At 33.1% G+C, this 12,117-nt stretch overlaps 2 protein-coding genes across 2 annotated transcripts; one reads left to right on the forward strand and one right to left on the reverse strand.

The window, feature by feature from the left end:
• Nucleotides 1-343: 343 nt before the first annotated feature.
• On the reverse strand, nt 344-2,518 carry LOC135838441 (uncharacterized). Its single transcript, XM_065354070.1, has 3 exons — nt 1,428-2,518; nt 930-1,341; nt 344-844 (listed from the first exon to the last, which is right to left on the reverse strand). The coding sequence occupies exons 1-3, from the start codon at nt 2,516-2,518 to the stop codon at nt 485-487; spliced, it is 1,863 nt and encodes a 620-aa protein (XP_065210142.1). The 3' UTR covers nt 344-484.
• Nucleotides 2,519-3,407: 889 nt separating this feature from the next.
• Nucleotides 3,408-6,892, forward strand: LOC135838442 (uncharacterized). The gene is made up of 3 exons (XM_065354072.1): nt 3,408-4,498; nt 4,585-4,996; nt 5,082-6,892. The coding sequence occupies exons 1-3, from the start codon at nt 3,408-3,410 to the stop codon at nt 5,439-5,441; spliced, it is 1,863 nt and encodes a 620-aa protein (XP_065210144.1). The 3' UTR covers nt 5,442-6,892.
• The last annotated feature ends 5,225 nt before the right edge of the window (nt 6,893-12,117 follow it).

Raw genomic sequence — 12,117 nt, forward strand, 5'->3', positions numbered from 1 at the left:
CATCGAATTTCAAAACCTCCTAAACGCCAATTTTCATTTTCTGAGAAAACCGCAAAAAACTGTGATTTTTTTTGTCTGATACCTGGGAAGCTGATTTTTTTACATGTGGTAAAGTGGCAACACTGCTTTCAATGGACAGAAAATCGAAGCGTTTCTTACCATTCTTATAATATTTATCTGTGATTGTAATTGCAGTTAGCATGTTCTGGCACAAAACGATGTCGCTTAGTATGTTTTGGAGCAAAAAATTCCTTTAGTAGATTTTGAAAACAAATGGTTGTTCAACCATTTGTTTTCAAAACCTACTAAATGACGGTGTTTAGTATGTTTTGGTAATAAAAAAGAATCTCCGGCGGCTATATTTTTATCAGCTACGTATTCGATCGATGAATAACAGTAAATTATTCTCAATGCTAAGATCTAAATTAATTTTAAAAGTATATGATTAAAAATAATACGAAGTCGTTATTTTTAAAAACAAAATCTAGAATAAATCTTCATTTCGAGAGGTGATAGCTTCATCATTTTCTTCGTCTTCGTCATTTCCATCATCGAGGATGTTTTCATCGGCAAACAGTTTTTCATAGAACGGTGATCTAATTTTCAGCTTACTCATAAGCTTTCTGACGTCTTTAATCTTAGCCGCTGATGCTCGGTTTTTCTTTTCCACAATTGGAACGCGAGTAAGAAGATTCTTCGGAGTCTTTTTCTTCATTTCAGGTTTTTTAAACATTACGCTCGAGGTGGGAAGTCCTGAGTAGCTACTGCGGCTTCTTATCACGTACGGATCTTTCGAATCGTATGAAATTACCTTGACTTCGGATATCAGAAAACCTTTATTAGTCTGAGTGTGAACAGAAATATGAAAGAATTAGAACACAAAATTTTCGTTTTTGAAATTCAAGCAAGATGATATGAAAATAAATTACTTTTAAAATCTTCGACGTCGCGGTTTGATAATCTTTAATAGGAACGTCATCGGTGCCAACTATAACCAAATTGCCTTTATTGCGGATAATCGAATCGTATTCTTCTGGATTGATAATTGTATCCAATTTCTTCATGCCTTGTTCTATTAGTCCAAACGAGCGATCAGCAGGCATGTAGGAGTGACCCCTTACCGGAAAAAACCATTCAAACTCCAATTCATTTCGAAGACAGAAATCCATCAACGTAGTTACAGCCGAGTAATTTTTATTTTGCCCAGTACAAGAGTCACTGAAGAATCTGAGTTTATGGATATTTTGAGCTCGTAGAATCGGTAAGAGAGTAGTTGATAAGAAGTGAATCAGACACGATACAATTTCATTACTTCCACGACCGTATTCTGTTTCTAACCACCTGCACCAAAAGAACAAATTATCAACGCTTTTATCAATTTTATATTTATTCAAGTTTTTCTTTTCTTAAAATGAATTTGTTATTACCTGTAGAAGAACATGGTTGTTTTATCGAGAACAGATTCCTTTGGCTGTTTTTTTTTATGAATGATGATTCCAAAGGTGTGATAAGAGATCTGACGACTGTAAAATGCGTCGGAGATGGGTGTTTTGGGTAGTACTTGATTTGCCATAAGATCAAAGTTGATGGTTATCGTATCAGCCGGCAAAAGATTCAATTCCTTGAAAAATCGTTTCGAACGGATCCTGTGAAGGCCTCTTTCCAGTAGGATTTCTCTCCGGCTTCCATAATTGTATTCAGTACGATTAATTTCATCGGAATTCTTCAATAAATTCTTATACTGCTCGCATGTTGCACAACTATCTTTTCGAATACTACCGAAGCCAATATTGAAATTATAACGGAATACATCTCTGTAAAACGAATACTTGCAGTCTTTAAAATCAGGATACTTTTCCAAGAACATTTTGTGCATTTCAACAATGTTTAATTCACATGGTAAGTATACTCGTCCAACTGTATCATTTCGACCATAATGACGTTCTCGCACTTTGAATGATTTGATATGCTCGATCACAGCATCTTTTAAAGCTGTCAATTTTGGTTCGGAGCCACCTCGCTTCTCAACGCACTGATCACTTGGCAACATGAACGTCTCCGCAGCAAGGTCTAAAGTTGCTCGGCCAATACTTAGAATAGAGCAGAAAACAGTTTTACAGACTTTAATGCGGCCTGTGTCTGTCTGAATAGAGCATTCGATTGTGTAATTACGGGATCTTCGCACTCTATTCTCATCTTTCACTCTGGTGCGCGCAACGCTATTCAGAGAAATACACCTCTGTAAAAATTTCCTCCTTTCTGGAGCACTTTCGATCGATTGAAATTGCTTATGAAAATTGTAAATTAGATCGATATCGATGGTTCTCACCTTACAATGGTTACTTTCACTATCGTGCTTGCACTTTAAAATGCAACCATTGTTTCTTAATTCTCTTTTTGCCTTTTTAGCTTGATTTCGTTTCCACATTGCTGGATTACCTCGTCGTTTTCTCGAATGTTCTGTTGTGACTTGGGCAGATGCGCAATATTCATCATCTTCTTCTAAATTATTTTCCATAATTGTAACTTTTTAATAAACGTTTGAATTTTCAAAAAAAATGATTCACGAACTTACTCACCATGAAAACAATTCACTATTTTGCGGCAAAAGTTGGCGGAATATTTTGTAGATTTTTTAAATATATGTTGGCTTTGTGACTATAGCTACTCAATCTAATCAAAAAAATTATTAAAATTCGTTAAAATGTCTTTTTGATTCAGTTTCACTCAGAATTCTAGCAATTTTGATAGGATTTAGCAGGTTTTGAAAGAAAATATTGCTTTAGTAGGTTTTGGAAACAGAGAAAAACGGCGCTCAGTAGGTTTTGACACAAAATGGTATTTTAAACTCAGTTTTTCAATGGCTTTTTGTAGGTTTTGGTCAAAAATATGTTAACCAATGGTTTCAGGAGGTCGAAAACTATCATAATCAGTTCAAACCCCATTTTTCAAAATTGTGGTCTTTAGCAGGTAATGAAATTCGACGGTTCAACTGATTATGATAGTTTTCGACCTCCTGAAACCATTGGTTAACATATTTTTGACCAAAACCTACAAAAAGCCATTGAAAAACTGAGTTTAAAATACCATTTTGTGTCAAAACCTACTGAGCGCCGTTTTTCTCTGTTTCCAAAACCTACTAAAGCAATATTTTCTTTCAAAACCTGCTAAATCCTATCAAAATTGCTAGAATTCTGAGTGAAACTGAATCAAAAAGACATTTTAACGAATTTTAATAATTTTTTTGATTAGATTGAGTAGCTATAGTCACAAAGCCAACATATATTTAAAAAATCTACAAAATATTCCGCCAACTTTTGCCGCAAAATAGTGAATTGTTTTCATGGTGAGTAAGTTCGTGAATCATTTTTTTTGAAAATTCAAACGTTTATTAAAAAGTTACAATTATGGAAAATAATTTAGAAGAAGATGATGAATATTGCGCATCTGCCCAAGTCACAACAGAACATTCGAGAAAACGACGAGGTAATCCAGCAATGTGGAAACGAAATCAAGCTAAAAAGGCAAAAAGAGAATTAAGAAACAATGGTTGCATTTTAAAGTGCAAGCACGATAGTGAAAGTAACCATTGTAAGGTGAGAACCATCGATATCGATCTAATTTACAATTTTCATAAGCAATTTCAATCGATCGAAAGTGCTCCAGAAAGGAGGAAATTTTTACAGAGGTGTATTTCTCTGAATAGCGTTGCGCGCACCAGAGTGAAAGATGAGAATAGAGTGCGAAGATCCCGTAATTACACAATCGAATGCTCTATTCAGACAGACACAGGCCGCATTAAAGTCTGTAAAACTGTTTTCTGCTCTATTCTAAGTATTGGCCGAGCAACTTTAGACCTTGCTGCGGAGACGTTCATGTTGCCAAGTGATCAGTGCGTTGAGAAGCGAGGTGGCTCCGAACCAAAATTGACAGCTTTAAAAGATGCTGTGATCGAGCATATCAAATCATTCAAAGTGCGAGAACGTCATTATGGTCGAAATGATACAGTTGGACGAGTATACTTACCATGTGAATTAAACATTGTTGAAATGCACAAAATGTTCTTGGAAAAGTATCCTGATTTTAAAGACTGCAAGTATTCGTTTTACAGAGATGTATTCCGTTATAATTTCAATATTGGCTTCGGTAGTATTCGAAAAGATAGTTGTGCAACATGCGAGCAGTATAAGAATTTATTGAAGAATTCCGATGAAATTAATCGTACTGAATACAATTATGGAAGCCGGAGAGAAATCCTACTGGAAAGAGGCCTTCACAGGATCCGTTCGAAACGATTTTTCAAGGAATTGAATCTTTTGCCGGCTGATACGATAACCATCAACTTTGATCTTATGGCAAATCAAGTACTACCCAAAACACCCATCTCCGACGCATTTTACAGTCGTCAGATCTCTTATCACACCTTTGGAATCATCATTCATAAAAAAAAACAGCCAAAGGAATCTGTTCTCGATAAAACAACCATGTTCTTCTACAGGTAATAACAAATTCATTTTAAGAAAAGAAAAACTTGAATAAATATAAAATTGATAAAAGCGTTGATAATTTGTTCTTTTGGTGCAGGTGGTTAGAAACAGAATACGGTCGTGGAAGTAATGAAATTGTATCGTGTCTGATTCACTTCTTATCAACTACTCTCTTACCGATTCTACGAGCTCAAAATATCCATAAACTCAGATTCTTCAGTGACTCTTGTACTGGGCAAAATAAAAATTACTCGGCTGTAACTACGTTGATGGATTTCTGTCTTCGAAATGAATTGGAGTTTGAATGGTTTTTTCCGGTAAGGGGTCACTCCTACATGCCTGCTGATCGCTCGTTTGGACTAATAGAACAAGGCATGAAGAAATTGGATACAATTATCAATCCAGAAGAATACGATTCGATTATCCGCAATAAAGGCAATTTGGTTATAGTTGGCACCGATGACGTTCCTATTAAAGATTATCAAACCGCGACGTCGAAGATTTTAAAAGTAATTTATTTTCATATCATCTTGCTTGAATTTCAAAAACGAAAATTTTGTGTTCTAATTCTTTCATATTTCTGTTCACACTCAGACTAATAAAGGTTTTCTGATATCCGAAGTCAAGGTAATTTCATACGATTCGAAAGATCCGTACGTGATAAGAAGCCGCAGTAGCTACTCAGGACTTCCCACCTCGAGCGTAATGTTTAAAAAACCTGAAATGAAGAAAAAGACTCCGAAGAATCTTCTTACTCGCGTTCCAATTGTGGAAAAGAAAAACCGAGCATCAGCGGCTAAGATTAAAGACGTCAGAAAGCTTATGAGTAAGCTGAAAATTAGATCACCGTTCTATGAAAAACTGTTTGCCGATGAAAACATCCTCGATGATGGAAATGACGAAGACGAAGAAAATGATGAAGCTATCACCTCTCGAAATGAAGATTTATTCTAGATTTTGTTTTTAAAAATAACGACTTCGTATTATTTTTAATCATATACTTTTAAAATTAATTTAGATCTTAGCATTGAGAATAATTTACTGTTATTCATCGATCGAATACGTAGCTGATAAAAATATAGCCGCCGGAGATTCTTTTTTATTACCAAAACATACTAAACACCGTCATTTAGTAGGTTTTGAAAACAAATGGTTGAACAACCATTTGTTTTCAAAATCTACTAAAGGAATTTTTTGCTCCAAAACATACTAAGCGACATCGTTTTGTGCCAGAACATGCTAACTGCAATTACAATCACAGATAAATATTATAAGAATGGTAAGAAACGCTTCGATTTTCTGTCCATTGAAAGCAGTGTTGCCACTTTACCACATGTAAAAAAATCAGCTTCCCAGGTATCAGACAAAAAAAATCACAGTTTTTTGCGGTTTTCTCAGAAAATGAAAATTGGCGTTTAGGAGGTTTTGAAATTCGATGGTTCAAATGACTTCTTCCTTGTGATCGATGACTATAAATGTAAGCCATGCTAGTATGTACTTGTAATTTAATGTGAAATGTTAATGTATATAGCATATACTTCTGCTGGTCTGTTCATATTTTTGGAATGAATACGTACCTATAAGATTCTTGAGTTAATCGAGTAATTTTATAACACTTATTAGGTATCTAAAACTGAAAAAAACGGAAATTGGCGTGCCCCCTTGTACGATATCTCACGGTTCGTACTGAACTTATTATTGAGAATGAGTCACGCGGATTTCGTTTCATTATTCATCTTGATATCTATTATCTACTCAAGTACATATTTCACGAAAATTTAAAAGTAGGAAGGTACTCATCATTATCAACAGACATCCAAGTACCTAGTTTAAAATGAAGTAAGAAGTTCATTCCGTTGCGTCAATCTGTTAGTTTCCACTCTTTTCACTTCAATAATTCGACAGAAGAATACCTACCTAAGTAAAATGGCTGCAGTTGAACTTTACGTATTATTTGGCATCCTCGTATTGTTCGCGATTATTTGCATATGTTTAATTTGTTGTTGCGGTTGTTTGGGACCAAAAAAAATAACAAAAGGCGACGCATGTTGTTGTTTTTGTTGCGGATACTTATGTGCTAGCTGTTGTTGTGACGATGTCGATTGCTGCTCCGATCATGGATGTTGTGATGAGTGCTGATGCTGGCGAATGTGATTGTGGAGACTTGTGCGTGAACCATTGTGACTGTACTGCCTGCTTTCAATGTATCGATTGTATAAAATGAGGTTCTCCAATAATAACATCTTTTTCATTGCTACTTCTATGTATAAGTTTTGTATGTATAAGTAATTGTTTTAGATGCTTGCGTAATTTTCATGTTTATTTGTATTGTTTTGTTGTTTTGCATTTGCTGATGTATAGCAACTCTCTCAATACATAGTTATAATATACCTACTCAGTTTTAATTCTGTTCACTTTTCTTGCTCGAGTCCTAAATTCTCAAGAGCTGCACAAATACAAATGACGAGTTGTTCTTTATACTAAACCTTATTGATGAGATGAGTAGGAGGAAGAAACTCGCGAGGATTATAGCTGAAAAAAATAAAACATGCGAACTGTAATTGCGCGGTTCTTATTCTCAATTTTTCAATTTTAAACGCTGTTTTCTATTGTCACATTGAAAGTTTTTCTTATTGAGCTTATCTACGACTCGTAAATTTTGACAATTTTTCTTGAAAAAGCAAAAGAAAGACATTATTGATTAACTGATCAAAGAAACAAAATACGATATTGAAATTTAACACAGCTCACAAAAACTTCAAGAATAAAACTTTACACGAAAAGCAGTTAGATACTTATGTATGATTATAGCATAACACAAAATACGCTTAGGAAAAGAATACAGCTGCATGAAAAAATACGATTCACCCTATACACAATAACTTTGAGAACGAGAAATATAATTTTTCAGAAAATAATATTATCAACACAGTTAAACAAAAACGTTGAGGGTTGAGAACAAAATAAATTTTTTTTGGAAAAAATGATGATTCACAGTTCACACAATTACCTACCTGTACAAAAACTTTGAGGAAAAAAATGACATCAACAACATAGTTGAATGTACCTACAACTTTTTAGTTCTCTCACTCTCAGTGTATTTTGTCAACTCGCGTGCCCAATTTGCTGAATATAGAAAGTGAGCAGTGACATAGTCTTAGGGGTGGGGGGCTGGAGCCATTTCCTCTCTTGCTGGTGAAAATTTAAAATAAAACAAACAAAAATGCAAAACATAGGTACAAAATGAATGCGATGAAATGAATCTTAAATAGTATTTTTTATGTTTTTTGCAATATTAATTAAGGCACTATGATGTAGGCAACCCGATGAACTCCTAAGGGCATATTTTGATCTTGAAAAAAACGTAAAGGGGAAATTTGTCTCTAGGCATGGGAATCCCGTCAAGTACTTAGTTCAATTGCTTCGTAAGTTAAAGGCCCTATTTACTTACACAAGTAGGTATTTGTTGGTGTCGCTACATCACAAAATGATAGGATAGAAATGTTGAAACAATATCCATGTATAGTACGAGATCTGATGTAGGTACCTATCAAATTTTCTTTATCAAATGTGAATCTTTTTTTACATCAAAATTAGCCACCTAATTACGAGGATAGCTAGATGCTTATTTATTTCGACATCTCGACTATAATGTTCTAATATTACAATCGATTTCTCGATATTACGATATTTTTAGTCATACTTGTTGGGTGAAAGACGAAACGAAATACATATTAATATCCACGTGCTTAAACAGTCGCCCACGTGCTCCTTTCATTTCATCACTGATATAATTCACTCAAATGCTTGAAAAAATTGAGTAAATAAATTTTGATCGATGTTCTTCGGGATTTTCAACAAAGTAGCCAATATTAGAACTCTTATTTTCCTTTCGAAGGTCGACGAGTGGAGCGAAGAAAAAAACCACAAAAAATACGAGAATTTAAACTGATTAACTAACATGTGTGGTTAGTGTTTCAGTGAGTACGTCTCATGTGAGGTGTTTCAAACGTTTTGGGTCTTACTATCTTCCGGTATATTGTGATGTAGTTAGTCTGTTACGTTGTTTATTTTTGGCATTTTCATATGTAAATCAACTACGTAAGTAGGTACGAGACAACGAGAGTACACAACGATCAAGATGAAAGTATGTAACATTTTTATTTACCTATTTACGAGGATCTTATAAATTTTTTTGGGTCTTATTTCGATAGGTACCTACTCGTACCTCGTTATAAAATGTTGAACCCTTTGCGGCGAATTACTTATAGGCTACTTGGGTACGGAAATAATTAAATAGAACACGCTACCAAAAACGAACGAGTTAAAATTAGAGATATGTTATAAAAAAAATAAACAAAAAAATGAAAAAAAAACTCGACAACTCAAAGTCTGCGCTAACCATGCGCCAATTTGTTCTAAATAAACTGTTTGTTTTTATGAACTTGTCGGTTGGAGTTCAACAATTTAGTAATTAATTTCAATAATTCATTCGGCCAGTAACTAAACGAAAGTCACAAGTCATGTGGAAGTCGTTAGGTAAAATACGAGAAGATAATTCTATATTATTTTCAATACATACTTAAGCTTATAACTATCCACATGATGATAGAGTGGATTTTTTTCGTAGGTATTGGTATACCTATATGTACTTACTATAAAAAATCCACACTGGTAGGTAGTTTGAATATCGCCTTGAAAAATAACATCTAATTTACATTATCGGAATTATACTTTACAATTTGTTTGGATTCGAGTTTATATACACTGTTTAGCGCTACTTTTCCATGTTTCAAGTTGGCTCTCATTCAACTTTTTTTGTTTAATTGAAAAATTATTTTTACTTTTTTGATAGGTGATGTGAGATGACGAATTTATATGCATTGTTTTTACTCTCGTGGTAACAACTTCTCATAAAGTAGTACTTTAGTAGGTACGTTTGAAATAGTTTATTTTTTCGGTAAAATTTAACGGAATGTATTTTTAATTTATTTATGTTTGAATGATTTTTTTTTTTTTATTTTTGATAGATAAATTGGTGTGATAGTTTAGAAAAGTGAACATAGAAAATTCATCACTGGTTGTGTTGTGGTTCATGTGATCATGGATAATGCGACAGTTCCTCATAATAATTGTAATTATATTTTTTCAATATCTACGTAATAGGTGCCTATTTTGTATTGCTTGTTTTTATTTTGAAACAAAAAAATGAAATAAACATTTAGTATTTTTAGAGATAACTAAATAATATATTTTCCAAAATTGGAACTTCCACTCCTCTCCACAAACCGAAGATCGAAATAATCTGATTCATCAAGCTATCAATAGGTATACGTATAGATCTAAAAGAATCAGTTAGAGAGAAAAATATGAATTTTTCTACAGAAACTTACCCATAACCACTGAAAATCAAAATTTTCAACCCCCCTCTTCCTTACAGCTTATTTGTTCTATAATTTTTCCAGATTTTAGAACTTTTTCAAATTTGAATACTCTCTTTTGTTTTGATCTTTGCTCGCGTTCTTGTAAATTTTTTGATTTTATTTATTTATTTATTTTGATAACTTGCTTACAAGAGAACTTCTTGGTCACTCAATACTGATTGTGACTATTTTTATTTAATTACCGGATCATTTAATTTCTAGAGCCCAAATATGTCACATATTAATGAAAAAAATCGCACAGGCAGTTATTACACAGAAAAGTACATCTAAAGTCACATTTAGAGACCCAATTTGGATATAAATGAGGATAATTTGTATTATTTTGGGAGACTTTTTTTTTCTAAAAATGCCTTTAGCCACTTCAACTCTGGAAATGTTCTTTCTCGTGTTGAAAGTGTCGCTCAAAACGTGTCGAAAGTTAGATTCAGACCTAGAAATAGAATTCTTAAAGTTTTAGCAGACTAATCGCACATGTCAAATCTATTAGGGACTTTTTTCAAGAAAAAAAAATTAGGTAACCCAAAAAATACATTTTCCCTCAGTCATGTTGTGACCCTCAAAACGCTTTGGTAGTTGAAATATGACCAAGAAAGAAGATTTTCAGAGTTATAACTGTCCAATCGCGCATTTCAAAATGTAAAAAAAAAAAAAATGGTGTCTCAAAAATATATTAAGTACTTACCTATAGTCACTCACTTGTACGTCAAAATTTTGTCTCTTAACGTGGATGAATCATTCAATGTGATAATAACCGGCGATTTGTTTTTTTTTTCAACATGCAATAGGCTCATTTATTCAATTTTTGGGACATTTTGATAAATTCAAATTTCAAACCCTCTCTCCTTGTCCCTTAATTTTTCGTTTTTTATTGATCGGAATTTTTGAATAACAATTTAGTACATTATTTATTCCTTGTCGTGTTTTTTTTTTTTTTTTTGGAGGAAAAATGTGAGTTTTAAAGTTATTTTCTTGAACAGAATGGAAGAGGATATCACCAACGTTGTGCGTATCTATTGGTTAACCTGGAAACAACACCTTACAATCCCTAAGTCGATTTTGAAAACTGACTAATTTTAATGATCGAATAAAATGTTGAATGAAATGTGTCCCCAAGTAAGAATTATGAAAACATCCCAATTTTCAAATGTTTAAAAACTACATGTCATTTACGTGTATTGTTTTGTGCATTAAAAAAAATACCTAATTCAAGACCGTACCTACTTCAGTCCATTTCTCTTCAGAGAATTTCTATATTGTAGCATTTTGGCGCGAAAATTTGAATGTCACACTAAATAAAATATATGCAGAAAGGATATAGCCCCAGTCACAATAAGAGTATAAACCGAAACTAAAAGTAAAATCAACGTCCTGATTTTTAATACCTAACCAGGACCCAAATAAAAACCAGTTTAAAAACTGTTCCTACCGAATAATAATTATTCCAATATTTTATAGGTACCTATGTACTTGAGGTTTTTTTTTCGATCTTGTGCTTTTTAATAAATCCAATTCTGAATAGGTATTTTACTTTCTATTTTTGAGAAAAATTCAGATCTTGCTTAAATATTACCTATCTACAATGATTGTACAAAAGGTCGGTCATTTTCAGGGACGAAAGAATAAAAATGGGATTCGAATAACATGAAGTAGAATGAACTGTGCTAAGGAAAACATAGAGCTTCCTTTGTCCTCCTCAAGATACGGCACAAGTTCACATATTGTGACTTTCAAAATAAGAAATTTTTATGGGTAATTTTTTTGAACTCTTTCTAAATTTCAATATCATATTTTGAGTCTCATAAAAAGTTTCAGTAACTATGGATACCTATACTCGATCAGGAAGGTATAAAACTAAAAAAAGACTGGTCTATCGTGCGTAAAATTCTGTTCATAGGTCGTGAATTTAGTCCCATGCAATAATTTTAAAATTTAAATGATTTGTTGAAGAATCCCAATTAATTTCCCTGCATACCTTGATGCATAAAGCTACATGAAATCTGTTTGTAAAAAAATTGACAGGTATAAAACCAAGATATTTTTGAAAATCATGATCGATCCATAAATCTTCCGCATGGTTTGACCCAACATTTTACTATCTATTTCTAAGAAAGAAAAAAATTATATGTATACCCCTACCTAGGTATAATATATAAAATTCAAAACATAAGTATCCCATTAATTATATC

This window comes from Planococcus citri, chromosome 3 (assembly GCF_950023065.1).
Source record: "Planococcus citri chromosome 3, ihPlaCitr1.1, whole genome shotgun sequence".
Taxonomy (NCBI): domain Eukaryota; kingdom Metazoa; phylum Arthropoda; class Insecta; order Hemiptera; family Pseudococcidae; genus Planococcus; species Planococcus citri.

Coding starts and splice junctions, on each gene's coding strand:
- LOC135838442 (XM_065354072.1), top strand. CDS start 3,408: ATGGAAAATAATTTAGAAGAAGATGATGAATATTGCGCATCTGCCCAA. Junction 4,499..4,584: donor ACAACCATGTTCTTCTACAG/GTAATAACAAAT, acceptor CTTTTGGTGCAG/GTGGTTAGAAACAGAATACG. Junction 4,997..5,081: donor CGACGTCGAAGATTTTAAAA/GTAATTTATTTT, acceptor GTTCACACTCAG/ACTAATAAAGGTTTTCTGAT.
- LOC135838441 (XM_065354070.1), bottom strand. CDS start 2,518: ATGGAAAATAATTTAGAAGAAGATGATGAATATTGCGCATCTGCCCAA. Junction 1,342..1,427: donor ACAACCATGTTCTTCTACAG/GTAATAACAAAT, acceptor CTTTTGGTGCAG/GTGGTTAGAAACAGAATACG. Junction 845..929: donor CGACGTCGAAGATTTTAAAA/GTAATTTATTTT, acceptor GTTCACACTCAG/ACTAATAAAGGTTTTCTGAT.